The sequence below is a fragment of the Xiphophorus maculatus genome, chromosome 20, assembly GCF_002775205.1.
Source record: "Xiphophorus maculatus strain JP 163 A chromosome 20, X_maculatus-5.0-male, whole genome shotgun sequence".
Lineage (NCBI taxonomy): Eukaryota > Metazoa > Chordata > Actinopteri > Cyprinodontiformes > Poeciliidae > Xiphophorus > Xiphophorus maculatus.
The window spans coordinates 7,455,387-7,471,513 of record NC_036462.1 but is presented as its reverse complement, the minus strand read 5'-3'; the positions used below and the strand labels follow the sequence as shown (position 1 = coordinate 7,471,513).

General features: G+C 36.3%; 1 protein-coding gene across 3 annotated transcripts in view; it reads right to left on the bottom strand.

The window, feature by feature from the left end:
• Positions 1 to 16,127, bottom strand: part of LOC106699877 (protein FAM19A2-like) — a 94,347-nt gene that overhangs the window by 19,170 nt on the left and 59,050 nt on the right. For all 3 annotated transcript variants that reach the window (XM_023324572.1, XM_023324574.1, XM_023324573.1), the window contains one exon: positions 15,610 to 15,722. In XM_023324572.1, the coding sequence (XP_023180340.1) occupies positions 15,610 to 15,722 (113 nt within the window). The remainder of the gene's footprint in view (positions 1 to 15,609; positions 15,723 to 16,127) is intronic.

The following is a 16,127-nucleotide window of genomic DNA, read 5'->3' as shown; positions in this document are numbered from 1 at the left end:
GATCAGCAGTCATCTAGACTCAGTGAAGCATTGTTATGGATTAAATCTGCCAACTTCCATCTCAACATTTTTGACATAGAGTTTCCTATCACACCAGCAAACCAAAATACAACTGACATTATTTCCAGTAATCTCTCTGTAAAAAAAATCAACCATGTAGCTGCAGTTCATCAGTTCTGTTGAACAATACTGAGAAAATATCAGTATTATAAATGTTCAAATCCTGACAGTGGTCTATAAAAGACCTAAGTTGGGCCTGAATATGTGTAAAAGTTATTGGTCCCATGCCCAAAATAAAACAAGAGGAGCAGCGTTTAGGTTCTAATACTCCTCCGTTCTGGAAGCAACTTTCTGAATACCCAAGTTGAACAGAAACCTTTGACTTCTATATATCTCCACTGAATACATACCTGTTTATTGTGGGTAGAAGTCAAACTTTACTGTATTCACCTGTTTAATTTTAAAGCAGCTTAGGTATTACTTGTTTTTAGTAGAATTTTCTATACTTCTGTTTTTATTTTTATTTTAAGGCAAAGTGTTATGAATTATTTTGTGTTTGAATTGTGATATACGACACAACCTGTTCTGCTTTGCCATTTACTCCTTCCATGTACAAACAATCTGTAGGTTACTTTTCAGTTGTAAGACAACAAAAAGAGCACATCAGTAGTTTCAGCATGTAGGAAGCTGAATCACAGGCACAACAATGTGGTAACTGAATTAATGTCAAATCAAATGTTATTTCTTGACAGTTACCTTGACATGAGCACCTGTATACACCTGACAGAAAACAAAATGTTTTATCCACCAAGACGTAATGTAACAAGTGCAGTTTCAGCGAGCTTTCAGAACAGAGCAAAATAGAAAGTGTGTCTTTTCCGATTCAGTGCACCCCTCCCCCAGTCTGCGTACTGCCAGTCCACCCTTATCTGTCGACAAAGGCAGAGGAGATCAAAACACTGAAAACAAAGTCACGTCCTGGCCACAGGGCCCAACCACAAAAACAGCAGCAGTCATAAAAACAGAGGTTAAAGGCTGCCCAATAGAGACACGGTATGAATTAGTAATGATTCAAATCATCCTGTTTGCTTCAGGTAACTCTTTACATGCTGAACATAATTTACCGCAGCATATACTCGAGGTAAAAGGAGTTTCTACAGGACTGCAGCGGCAAGCTTCACACAGCCAAAAACAGTAATTTAAGGGAACCTTTGAGTGAGCATTAAAAGTAGACCAGAGTAAAACATTTCAAATGGCCCCATTAAAGAAAACCTGCTAATGTGGAGGGGGAAACCATTGAAACATGGCGAGGTACTGGCTTATGAAACATTAACTGCCCTTGCCTGGTGAGAAACACAAAGCCATCTTTTTCTCTCGTAAAAACTAGCGCTTAATTAAATTATCATATTCTGAAAAGGCAGACTCATTACTTCCCAGCTGTAAACCTGCTGAGCTGACAGTCAGACCCAGCAAGTTCTAAGAAATCCACTGACATCTAGGAGAATGTGAATCAAGAGTGACGCTTACAGTGAACTATCATCCAGTGTTGTTCTTGCATTATAAATAATTATTTTTAAAGGTTCATACAATACTCTCTCTTCTTTTCAGTAAAGGTCTTGTTGGCCTTTATTTGAAAGTAGTTCGACAGGAAACAGGGTAATGAGAAAGGGGGAAGACATGCAGCAAATGTCGCCAGGCCGGGAATTGAACCTGTGACCACCGTCACGAGGACTAAGGTCTCAATATGTGGGTCGTGCGTTGCCCCTGCGCCATCACAGCACCCCACAACACTCTCTCTTTTTAAGGCTCAGACAGAAATATTTTTACAAGGACAAAGTCACAACATACCATAAAAGATATCAGAATTATGACAGAACTATTTATTTCTCTGAGCTGAAGTAGCTGCAGCCTATTATCTATTTTATGAATTTAGAAGTTTTATGCACAACTATAGTTATGAAGTTCAAAAGACCATTATATAAAATATTCTGGGGAATACAATTTAAAAATCAAATCAAATAAAACAAATTAACAGCTTCCACTCAGGTGGGCACTGTAAATGGTCTTTTAGAGAAATGTTTTTCTGTAGATACTGTATACAAAAATTTTAGTAATTAGAGGGTTAGCAAAAATAAAAGCATAAGTAAAAAAATGCAAAAAGCAGCACTTAGATTCCTTAAATTGCTGTTGGTATTGTCAAAATAGAGGGTACTGGCGCTGGTAAGAACTGGTAACGTAGTAGTCTTTGCTTTCATTTTTGTTGTGATTTAATTTATTTCTTTTTCAGCTTTACAGAAGGAGTCACAAAAACATCCAGAGTCTATGGTTTAGTGGTTTAGATGTGGTCTGTGTCAGTATCATTCATCTGGCTGCCACAATGTACAAGCCCACCACTGACTGATCAATTGGATTCCCTCAAGGAATCGTATGGCCTTCAAACTGAAAGTCTACATAAGTTATCAAATCTAGGGACTGCAGCGGCAGGAAAAGAGGCAGAAAAAATATGTGCATACTGATTCAAACCAGTACGCACATACTGTAAATAAAATGTTGCTTGATCATATTCATTCTTCTGAAAGTCACAGAAAATAAAATAAGGATGTTTAGAGAAACTATCATTTGCAAAGTAATTCTCAGCTCATATAATTTCATGGCAATTCAGTGTGTGAAGTATCCTGCCATATGTTTATTGTGGTAAGCTTTCATTATGAAATACTCAACCTCACATTTTCAAGTCAGTATTTTTATCACATGTAAAGCATTTTCAGACAAGTTCCATATTAGAAACATTTGACTGTCTAAAAACTACAGTATAATAGGCAGTTGCATTCAATCCCTTATCATTTAATTACAGTTTTGGTCATAAAATACTTAGACACAAGGAAAATTCAGTTCAAACATCTAAGTCTAAAATCTAGGGATTTTTTTTAGATCGCTGAGTTCTACTCAGAAGATTGATGTTTGCAATCTTTTTTGTTGGTTTGAAATGTGTAATACAAGTGAAAATGAACTTATTTGCACGCAGAAACATATAAAACTGAAAGGTTATGAAATGTCTTATCTGGACTCTCAGTTTTAGGGGAAAAAAAGAAAAATCTTTAAAAACTTTGATGCCATTCCATCAAGACAACTTGCAGAAATTAAATGAAGCCAAAGGTTTAGATACACAGACTGTGAAAGCAAAAGCTCAGTATATTTATATTTCATGTGATAATTTAAATTCTATGAAACCACCAGCATCAATGGTCCAATTTTCACAGAAAATCTTGTGTGACCTTGTATCTAAACTGGAATGTAATATGAAGCCACACCTTCACTTCATCTGCGCTTCACTCCACAGAGGCAGACAAAGAAGAGAGATCTCAGGCGTCTGCCTGAGATCTCTCTTCTCTCTGGTCTCTCATCTGACATGCACACATGCTGGTTATCTGTCAAGCAAATGTCAAATGTGCTCTAAACGGCTGCCATCTCCGCTCTCCAACTAGATTCCCTTGTTTTTCATCTTGTGCTGGATCTGCTGATGTCTTTCAGAGTGGAGTGACAGTCCCAGAGTCATGAAACACATGAGGCGGGCTCAAGTAAAAGACGACGAGGGTCGCCAGTTGAACTGTGCATTTCTGGCGGAGTGACAAAATCTGAGCTACAGGCAGATCTGTCTTCATTAGATGTGAGAGGAAAATAGGAAAAATGGCCTGGTCTGAATTATTCATAGCTGAAAGTCAAAGATTATTCTCTTTTAAATCAGTCTGTCATGTAATTACATTAACTGAGACGTATATTTAACCACATGCTCTAAATCAAAGCTGTGCTGGAAAACACAGTATTATCTTGTTAGTGGAGGGCCAACCAATGGCACAGTTTCCCAGTCGAATACTGGGCTGCCTGAGGACACTATTAAAGGAGCATCTGACCTGTACACCCACTGACAGCTCAATATAAACGTTCCTCCTTTTAATAGACCATCTTGCTGAAAAATATGTCGACAAACCTTTTAAAAAAAAGCCATTTCAGGAGAACTTAAATGGTCCCACCCATTACATTTTATGCTCCAGTCTGTTCACATAAACTTGATGCTCAGCCTTGGATGCTGTTTTTATGGTCCGACGTGGACAATCAGCACTGCACTTCATTCCTGAGGAGATGTGAGCCAGAAGGCGAAAAATCATTGAGTGCAGTCGGAAGACGGGGCCAAGCAATTGATAGACTGCATTACAGGAGCTTATATTTCACTTTATTCATTCAGTATCCACCCTCCAGTGTATAACCACCAAACTGTAGCATAGCATTACTTCAAAAGAAAAGAGGAATACCCAAGAGGAATAAAACTGAATGGATGAAGAGTTCCTCTTCATGTTCTTCTGCAACCTTGCCTGACTACAGATGAGCAATCATAAATATATCTTAGAATTTGCTATTAACAAACTGCATAAAAAGGAGGTTTCAGGGGACAGTTTTTATGGAAAACGGTTAGTTTACAATTTAAGACTGCAAATCCGTATTCATAAGTAGAGGGAATTTGCACTAGAAAGGACGTTAAACTTTCTTGACTTATTCTCAGACTTCAAAAAGTAAAAGGCAATTAAGAGACAAATGTGAGGCGCAGTTGGAAAGCTTTATCTAGTTTTAATGAAGAGAGAGCTACAACAAAGGGACCTGATAGAAAAGTGACATTTTTGGTTGAAGTCTTTAAGACCATTAAAAACATGCAACAAGATTGCTGGGTGGCTCAGTTGGCAGAGCTGGCAATGTTGCTATCCTGGGTTCAATTGCTGATCTCAGGCCATTTCCTACATTTACTGTTTGCTAAATGCCATTAATGTCTAAAAAAAAAAACTCAACAAAACTCAAATATGTTCCAGAACTTTATGTTGTTTTCCATCCCTCCATCAAAAATCCAGGGAAAATGTAAGTGTAAGTTGTAATTGCAAGCTTACTGGGATTTTGTTAAATTTAAACATTTGTAGCAATTCCAAAATATAAACACATGAGACAGCAATAGTGATGTGGGACTGTTTATTTTTCTAATGGATATACATTGTGTTGTTTTTCTTTTTTCTGTCTAGTGTGAGAAAAACATATTATTCATGCACTTTCATGTTTCTGTTCATTGTTTCTCCGAGGTTTTGCAATACCCGCCCTTGTTTCACACTAATTTCAGTTATCACAATATAAATTCTCTTGTTCACTCTTGAAGCTTTTTAAGTCCTTAAAAGAGAAATTCATAATAAATCAGCCAGCATTTCACCTTTCAAAAGATAAATAAGAACATGAAGGAAAGATCTAGATTCCAGGCATGTTTCATATTTTTACATTGATTCTTTGTCTTGAAAGGACTAAAATCTCAGCAGTGGGTCCCTCCCTTTGATGTCTGATTCCAGGGATGCAGGCTGTAAATACTAGATATGTTTAGAAAGCTATCTGCAGTTTGATCAGAGTTTTTGGTCAGTCATCATGATTGTATGACACTTCTATAGTTCAAATATTCTCTATTGGTGTTTTGTTTAGTCACTAAATCAGAGGTCTGAAAATTAAATAAATGTGGTGTTTTTCTTTTCAAATAATTTTTCTAACAAAAAACTATTAAAATACTCAAGTTTTTATATTTATATATAATTTTATTGACGTTAACAAGTATCCATGTAGCTCAACACAACAAAAACAACTCATAAATGCTGGTTTTCACCAGCTATAACCGAACATGTTGTCCAGACATCTGAGATGTTCATGTGTAATATTGGATTGTTATGATGCCACTCAGAAAATTTGTTTTACTGAAGAAGTGCAGTTTTCCTACTTTTTCATAAATTTACAAATTGTTTGTCTTACCAATTTATGTTCCTTTTATACTTTTAATGGAACCCAATGGGCTGCACAGTGGTGCAGTTGGTAGCACTGATGCCTTGCAGCAAGAAGGTCCCGGGTTCGATTCCTGCCCTGGGGTCTTTCTGCATGGAGTTTGCATGTTCTCCCTGTGCATGTGTAGGGTCTCTCTGGGTACTCCCGCAGTCCAAAAACATGACTGTCAGGTTAATTGGTCTCTCTAAATTTGCCTTAGGTGTGTATGTCTGCATGGTTGTTTGTCCTGTCTGTCTGTGTTGCCCTGTGACAGACAGACGACCTGTCCAGGGTGAATCCAAAACCTTTGCTGGAGATAGGTACCAGCACCCCTCCCCTCTTTACAGAACACGGATGGAACCCAACAGGTCTTGTTTTTATATATATCAACAAATTTTCACATCGAGTCATAAAAGTCTTGCACCCTCATTTAAAAACAACTCCTCCAGCATATAACAAACAATATGTTAGAAGGATGAAAAATAGCAATATTCATAACAAGCATGACTTGTGATAGACTAATTGCAAAGTTAATGTGATGTTGCATTGTTATGCAACCAACAGCCACCCATATAACACACTCTGTGTAGCAGCAAATCACCACCAAACCAACTTAATCACATCAAAAATCTTTCATCACATTAGAATTTCAACATGACTCACCAAACCCTTGAAAAACTAACAGAGCTGTAGCCAATTTCAAAGGGAATGTACCTCTTCTGTGCACTAAGCTTCAACCAAGCATGAACCATTAACAGCAATACAATTGAGTAAGTTTAAAGGAGGTTGCTTTAATTGCTGGGTAAGGGCAGGCTTTTAGTTTGTAAAACCCAATTACTGCCATGCTGTTAGCACTTCTTCACTAATTGCATTCATCAGCTGAAATCATTATCAGCAGGCTCTCCTTCGATTTCTAGCAAAATCAAAAAAAAAAGTCCTCATTTCTTTGAGTTTCAGGACCGCAAGCGGTAGCTCATAATGCAGTGAGGGATAATAGGTTTACATTTGAGCTGTAATTAGAGAGAGAATGGAGATGGAAGACTTCTGGCGGATGAGAATCTGGCACAGTGAGGGTCCTCTCTGCTCCGATGGAACACAGGGACACACTTTTCTTTGAGCTATTATGCAAGTCAGTATTTCCATAGAACACTGATTGGATGTGAAAAAAAACCAATGACAAGAACAGATGCTTGAGAGTTTTTCTTTACTTTAGTGTCTTTTTACCCCTCAGGTTTGGCTTACTTGGTTTCTGTTTCAGAAGCTTATTTTTTTATGCAGGAGAGTTATTTAACAAAAATATAATGTCCAAGTGTTAATGAGAGCTTTTTGAAATATGCATATTGTCTTTATCTAAGGGGATTTGAAACTGATTCAATGGATCCAAATTCCTCACTTAATCTACAGCAACTGGATTATGTTGCACTTAATCTACAGTTATGTGTGACATAACACAACAAAAACTAGGATTTATAAACCACACTTGTTGGAAAGGGAGAAAAAGGTGAGTCAGTTTAAAATATTGCTTCTTGCAAGAAAATAGAAAACCTCATAATTCCTTTCAACAAATGACACCAACAGATAAGTCAAGAGCTGAAACATAATTTGAACTTTTAAATATTGTAGATTACCCTTTTTATGTATTAGATTACTGAATTTTAATCATTTATGTTGCAGAATATGCCTACAGTCTGATTATTCCTGACCTTTTTGGGCAGCATTTGATAACACACACATTATGCATGCGCTAAAAATCTTTCATCACATTAGTGAAAGTTTCTTTTCCAGACAAAGATAGGGTCTGAAATTATTGGTTTCTGTAAGAGATGTAAATGATTTAAAGTAGTGTTAGCATGAAACGTGTGATTTTTATCTAATCTTGCTTATCTCTGAAGCAAGTTCCCAGCAATATAAAACCATTTAATGAGAAAATCAGGACCTCCATACAAAGCCTGAGGATTTTTCTGACATACAACAAGATACTGAATATTTACTATCAATTATACCAATGTTCACAGCGTAATGAAAACAACAAATTAAAACCAAAGAAAATAACCTTGAAAACATTTGTGAAATATTGCAAAAATCTGAATGTCCAAACAGATTCACCCTGAAAGCCGGTGGCAAAATACTAAAAGAACTCTCCACCAACCTACAGCAGGCTCTCACTACAGCTCATACAAATGCTTGCAGATTCAGAAAAAGAATGCACTGGCTTAACTTTCATGGGACTTGCACAAGGAGGAAACATTTAACACAAGATCAGACTAAAGTTTTCCAGAGATTGTTGACAAAGTCCAGGACAGAGCAGATTGTGTGTTTGGCAAAAACTAAGTTCAGTATTTCATGAAAAAGCCTCATATTTGTAAATCATGGACATGTATGCATCAGGTTTTTGTCATACTTTACTAGACCAGAACCAAAAAGCTCACTATCACAGAATCTACCATGAATTCTACCGTATCAGAATGTGACATGTGTACAATAAAACACTGAAACAGAACTGAAATCTGTAACATGACAATGACACAAAACATAAGGACTGATTGGTGACTAAGAAATGGAAAGTCCTGGTTTCATGCAAGGCCCATATCTTGATTGTATTAAGATTCTATGGAATGACTTGGGCTCTTCATGCAAGAACCCCCTCAGGCATTTTCTATCTTAAAGAGAGAAGCGTGGCAAACTCTGACTGATTGCTACGAGAACCACCTTCCTGAAATTGTCTCTGCTAAATGCGTACAACTACCTATCAGCTAGAATGCATTTCTTTTTTTTTTAAAGAAACAATGTGGGTTTTTTTATTTAAGTGCAATTATATCTCTTTCTTCTCTACAGAAATTTTTAAAGATTTGATTAGAAATCAATATATGAACATTTCTTTATTCCAAACTGAATATTTTATGTTTTTCACAAGACTGCATTTCATTTAAATCCTTGCGTTACAACAATATAAAACATTTTTCTCTTAATTGAACTTCAATTACCTTTAATTTTCTCCTTGATGTGAACAATAACAACAACAACAAAAAACATTTGTCTTGTCTTTGCACCGGCACTGTCCCCTTGCTGTGCTCTTTTGGCCACAACCACACACACTCAGAGAATACAACCAAGGCCACACGCAGCCACTCATGGCTCATCTATACAGCTGCCATTCAGATGCATATAGCAGAGGACGTTTGATGGTTTTCTAATCTTGGGAGCTGCCACAGGGAGATGGGGCGAGCTGACCCCTGTCATCCCCACAGTGCATCTCAAACAGCCCCACATCTCTATCTCAATCTCCTGGTGGTTGCTAGCGCCCCGCCATTGTGTCGTTCACCCGCTCTCCAAATGTCAGGACAAATGCTCCACAGTCGCATCCCTGAATATCCCCAGGGTGGGGCTGACCTGCTCACAGCCTCTCAATATAATGTCATGCTATTTCTCGGCAAGGGTTCCACACTGACCTGTGATGCAAAGTGTGCAGCCGACAGATTCATTCTAACATGCAACAATGATCTAATATTTACATACAAAGCATCGGCTGCTATATACATTGCTTATAGACAACAACAACCTGAACCTACTCCTAAAAATAACAAAGTGCTAAAGTGATTGAGGGTTTTGTGATCTTATTCCCTTTGTTTAGATAAACCAACAAACTTGATAATCATCAGCGTTTGCTGAAAGAAAGTCATTCAAAGCTGTCAAAAAGAGTTTGACTAACTGTGCACAACACACCCCAGAAGAATATTTGATTACAGAAATGAGAAACAAACAACTAATTGGTAACCATTAACATTAATATTTCATACAGAAAATATCTGACAGTGCCTCACATTTGTGGTAGGTTTGTTAGTGAATCATGGCTGACCAATGATTCCAGCTCCCAGCTAAAGGTCAAAGTAACTACACCACTGATCATCGTAATTAGAAAAGAAACATTTAAATCCATATACAGCGTCTACAGGAGATAAACCACTGCAAGTCTACAGCAAACGCATCATGTCACTAGTTTGCCTCAGATGATCATTAACTGATATATTTTTATACACACTGCAAAAAAGTTTAAAAATATAGAAAACAAGACATGTTTCCCATGTTATAAAGAAAAAGACATCTTGTAAAAGTAGCACTTTTTGTCCATGTTCAAAAATTATTGACTTTAAAGAAGCTCCTATGTTGTGCTGAAAAGTTACTATGTTTTTCCTTTTTTTCAAGAGTACAAAGATATTTGAATATGAAACTAAACAATTACGCTTTTTGCAGTGTCCATTCACCTTCCTACTTCAAAAACATGTTTAGATTGTGTTCATGAGTTGAACACAATGATGCAAACTTTAAGGTTTTTTCTTCTTTTAGTAACTGCTTTATGCCTTTCTCATTGTCCATGAAAATTAATATGCATGGATGGAAGAGTGCTTAACAAAGTATAAATATAAACTTAATTTAATTATGAACCAATTGATTTTTTTGTGTTTCTTACACTGTGTGAAACAATAAAACACTTTCATAAATCAAAGTATAAAGTTATTCAAAGATGGACTCCCTCAGTTGTTACTTGAGTTTGCAAAATAATTGAATCTTTCAAAGATTCAGGAAGCCTTATGTTTCTGCCCAATTCACATAAGATCCAACAAGCAGATTTTGTTCCTTTGGACAACCACACTAAATCAATTCCTTCTCATCCAGAAGGAATATTTTAATTTATAATTGTCATAAATGTGGCAAATCTAAATACATGTTTTTGAAAAGATTTTAACTGGGAACATATAAAACCAAACAAAACAAAAAACTTTTTTCCTAGATTCTGTGCTTAATTTGGCCTCCAGTTTATTATATGAAAATTGGGAAACTCAGAAAAAGAAAACCAAAAATAAAAGTTTCTGACAATTTGCATTGAGTACAAAAAGAAAGAAAGAAATCCCCTGAAGCATGAAAAATAGCTTAGGAAAGAGCCTTTAGAGTGCATCACACAGTTTTTAGAAAGTCTCAAACATAAGCAAATATGGAAATACTCAGCTAAATTCAAATGAGAGGCAGAGCACAGTTTCATCTTAATAAGCCAGTATATCTCTTTGTGTGCATGTGAATATAAAATAGGAGAGTAAACCTCATCTCCTATGTCAGATTGCAATACAGTTAACATAGGCCAAGTGGTGTAATGCATGACATTTTAAAATCTAAAAGAGGTTTGGACCTGCAAATTGCACAGCTCACAGCATTTTCATTTCGAGAAGAGGAAGCCGCTGAAGTGTTGCATCACACAGCTACAGCATGTATGTTTTTCCATCCCTGTTTACCTCTCCAGCACTATTGCCCTTGCAGACACTGGCCAGCAAACCAGCGATAGCTTGATTTCTGCTCCTTTAAATGGGACAAAGTGAATTACAGTTAAGACAAAAGATTCCAAGTCTCTAAATAGCTGAGTAACGAGGCTCCCATTTGACCCAGCCACATCATCAGTCTAAATCCTATCAATGGGAACAAAACAAATTGTACAGCCGAAAGGTACTTGTTATCATGCTGGCTCTTTCTCTCCAGAACATAACAGAGAAGCTGAACCCTGTTATGGCACTCTCTCCCACCTTTCCTCTTCCGTTTTCACTCTTTCATGACTAGCTAATGAATGTAGATGGTGCTCTGGGGGATGCAGTGGTCTTATTACAGTGGTTATGTGTGCATGCTGCAAGCTCTGCTTTCCACATTCAGGCTAGAGAAAGAGGTTCAATTGCTTGACCAAAGCCTCCACCTCAATAAACAGAGGGGTTAAAGAGGTTTGTTTATTGGGCCCACCTTGGTTTGACCTCCGTAGCTCAGGGACAAGCTACGTGATTACAGAAGTGTTGGTAGAACCCATAGAGAGCACGACTGCTTGTGCTGGCTCCCCTTCTGTCTCCATATAAATCAGATGAAATAGGTGACGATCCGCAAACGTGAAAACAACACAGGTGGAATGTAAGAGGGAGGATTACATGGTTTATCCAGGATGTTTGTGGTAAAAACAAGTTGGATTCGGTGGTCTACAATGATGTATCTCCATGAACAAATATCTGAACATCTCACAGTAGAAAGTATATAACACATTTAATGAGAGCACTTGGCTGTTCTGCATGTGTAATCAGCAAATATAGTATCAGTATTTACATTCCCATTCACAGTCTTTATTTAACCAGCATTCCTGTTGAACCTGGATGGTATGATTGGAGAGAAATAAACTTAAAGAGCATCATTTCCAACATGAAGTCTGTAAATTATGTAACTACTTTCTTTTTTAAGAGTAATAGCATCAATTCAATTATTTATTAAATCAATTTAATTATTTTTATAAAGTTAAATATATGCCTTTATATCTGATTTGCATCCTGTTATGGCTGTTATCATGACGAATTTCAAATGTAGAGTACGAGGGCCATACTAAGAAAAAAAATATAAGAATAAAGCTATTGTATTATGAGAAAGAAGTTGGAAGGATATGAAAGTCATAATAATATAAGAATAAAGTCGTAAAATTATAAATTTATTAGTCATGACATATGACTTTATTATCATAACACTACACATTTATTTTCGCATTATTTTGACTTTATTCTCATATGACTATTGTCATAATATTGTGACTTTATTCTCTTTTTTTTCTTTTTTGCTAGCTTGAGCCTAATACTCCATTGCAAATACCCAACCTGAAAATCAGAAGTGCATACAAATATTGTCAAAATTGTCTGTAATTAACTAGTAGCTTTATGGAATGCTAATTATTTTTAACCTCAAAATAAACACATCAAAGCCGAAAACAACACTGCCCTTTTTAAAGGAAGCACACTTTTATCAAAATTCAGGAAGCTTTGTGTCCTGTTTCTGTTATGTCTCTGTTATGTCCTGCAGGTGTTGTGTTTATCTTCAACTGATGAAGATAACATCACTGAGATAACGTCACTGTCTTTCATTTGTAAGGGATTCATCAGTGCAGAGATGACTTGATTTTTTTCCCTCAGCCAGGAGTCTGACTGCTATTGCGGGGGCAGAAAGAGTGATAAAAAGTTAATGTTATTTATCAATGAGATTCTGATGTGAACATGGCTTCCCCATCTAGGTCTTGCTGGACAAAACTACATGCAAAGCTTTGAAAGCAATGCTGGTTACCTTTCTTTAGCGTTTGCTGACAACTACTAGAATACCTTATTCTGGTCATGCATGCAATTCGATATAATTAACTTGTGTATGTAATGGTCATCAAAAATGTATGAACAATAACTGACAAAAAGAAGTTTGTAACCCTTTATTTCTGTCAGCAACCTGTCACACTATATATACAGATTAACATGAATTCTCATTGCTTTCACTGGAAAGTGCTGAGGAAATACATATTTTGGTTTTTGTAATTTAACTCCTGTTTTTGCCGTAAGTAGGGAAACCAGGCCTGATAGTTAATCTGGGTCTTGTGAGATAGAATAGAGTAGTACACTGTCAGAGTTTGTGTTGATCTCTGATGCAAAGGCAAATCTCTCAGGTCTTTCTCGTGATCGTCGGTCTAGTTCTTTTCCCTTTTATTGGCAAGTTTTAAGCAGTTATTAATAGAATACGCACGACTGGTTGATAACTACTTCAACTACCACAGTTATATGTAACTTACAGGCACTACATTGTTATCTGTGCTCTCATTTTATTAATATATGCAGTTTTCCAGCTGTATTTTATTAATAATTGATCTCTTTTGCAGATTTTGTATTTTTTTGGGTCTCTTATTGAAAAAACGCAAATGTAGGGGTTTTCAATCTGTTTATTAATGAGAAAAGTGTAAATAAAAGAAGATGACATGTCCCTCACCTACCAATTTTTGTACTTTATAAAGTTTTTGTTCTTTCTCCCTTTGAATAAAGATTGGTATGTATCCACTATTACTGCCGGAAGGTTGTCATCTTTCAGTGAAGCTACTTCCCATTTTTCAGGTCAGGGTTGAGCTTTTTGTTAATTAAATTTCAGTCAATTTAAATTTTTTCAGTTTATGTAATTATAAAGACCATTGTCTCAAGAAACTTAAAAAAACCAAAACAAACTGTTCCATGAACTTGTTTTTCATGTCTCAATTAAATCTTTAATAGCTTTTTACTCAGTTCCAATGAAACAATTTTACTTTTACATACTTTTTTTCCAAACAGTACAGTTTGTTTATATTGTTATTATATACAAACACTATAATGTCTGACTGTATAAAAAACTAAGTTGGTTTTCCTTAAAAAAAGCTGAGAAAAGTTTCAGCATAAAAATAGTTTCGAATATAATATATAGTGTCAGACCTTCAACTTCATAAGACATCGTATTATTTACATCCACATATTTGATGAAAAAGACAACAACCTCAAAGTCTAGACCATACAGTACATTTTTGTCAATGTAATCTATGAGGCTGCTAGGCTGCTACATTTAAAACTCCTTTTCAACAAAACTGTCATTAAAGGACATAAAGCATAATTTAAACAATACATTTATGGAGCCCCTGATGGGACAAATCTAGGTGACTCACTGGTATATGTCCTATAATATTACTTTATGAGCTAGTTTGGTAAAGAAAAATTACAAACAGTAAAGTGTGCATTGCTTAATATTTTCTTAACTAAAGCAAATGCTTTTTTCTGTATTTCAAACATTGTAGAGTCAGTCTGTTGCTGGTCGTGTTTGCATCTGCAGCTAATGTGGAGCTGTTGCCTTCGAGCAGCTCTGTGCCATTTGTCCTTCAGTGGAACAAGGCTCATTATTTCAATGTGTGGTCACAGTATTCACCGTTACGCCCAGGGATCAAGCCATCTCTCCATTAGGGAGAATCACTTTGAAAGGTCTTGTCTCCCACTTGAAAGACACTCACAAACTTGGATATGCGTGCACAGCTGATGTACTGACATTATGTTTCAACTTTTGATGCTGAACTTGAAAGATGTTAACTGGTTGAACTGCCATTTGTGCAAAGTGCAACCTTTACATGGCATTACTGTTGTGCTGTTCTGCACAGAAAATAAGATGCCGTTATCTCCCTTTGCTACTTACAGAGGCAGTGAGCTTAAATGTGTATAAAATATGCAGCAAGGGCCTTTTAAAATAGTCTCTCACTGCAGTAAGTATTTATTACACAGTGGATCTTTGTTGCTCTTTTGCTCCATTTGCATGTTCTCTCTGTTTTAGGAACGGATTAGTTTTTGGTATCACCAAAGTTTAAAACAGTTATGATCCAAAACTGGTCAAAGTTGACATCTCACTGTTCATGCACTTCAAAAACTTTCTAATTAGAATCTAAAGTGTCAGGATGGAAACAGTTACTTAGACTGTATGGAGCATAGAGTAATGTAGATTCCTTTGCAAAATATGTAGTCACGATGTGGTAAACTGGTAAACTCACTCGTATTTTAACTGTTAATCTAAGTAAACAACCAGGCTATTATACCAGCTAATATCACATTGTTATATCCCAATGTTGTTACTCAGAGAAAAACAGCAAAAGGGACAATATTCTGTGCAGTAATCAAGCTTACTTGAAAACTAATAAAAAATGTAATGTGCATGGATTCAATGTTTTATTTATTGTATACGTATCATATTCAAACAACATAATGGATTATCGTAGCATGAGAAAGAATAAATGTTTTCTGTTTTTAATAAAATAAATTACATTGTTATGCCTTCAGTCATATCCTGGAAATCTTACACCAAATTGCTTTTTTATTTAAAAATTAAAAAATCTTAATGAAACCATGTGTCTGCTTCCTGAAAAGATGTATAATGGCAGTTCATGCAGTTTACCTATGTGGCTTCGGTGTGATGATGCGCTGGTCAGTTGTCCCAAGAGAGACACCATACAGATGGTCAGGAGCAGCACCCTTCTGCACATGCTCTGTAGATCCCTCCCCTGCATTCTGAAACAAATAAGAAATAATGGAATTAAAAGAATTTCAGCCATTTAATAGATCAATAACGTTAAAATATTCTTCTGCAGAGAGGATCTGTTGGGACACCCAGTGCTCAGATTTTCTCTCTACAACTACAACTCCTGCCAAGAAAAATTATGTGGAATCACTTCTCTTTGTGTACGCTCAGCCATTTAGATGGGCTGGAGTTCATCTCCAGTGGACAAAAAGCAGGGCATGCCCTGTGACAGTCCATCACAAGACAAACAACAAAAAGGAAAACATATCAGCTTAAGAGCATTGAAAAAGGCCAAGATAGTGAAAGAAAACAAGACTGTAGGAATGCATCGTCACATTGATGGTAAAAAACAGAATCCTTCCACATAAAGTCAACCATAAAAAGAGGAGACTAAA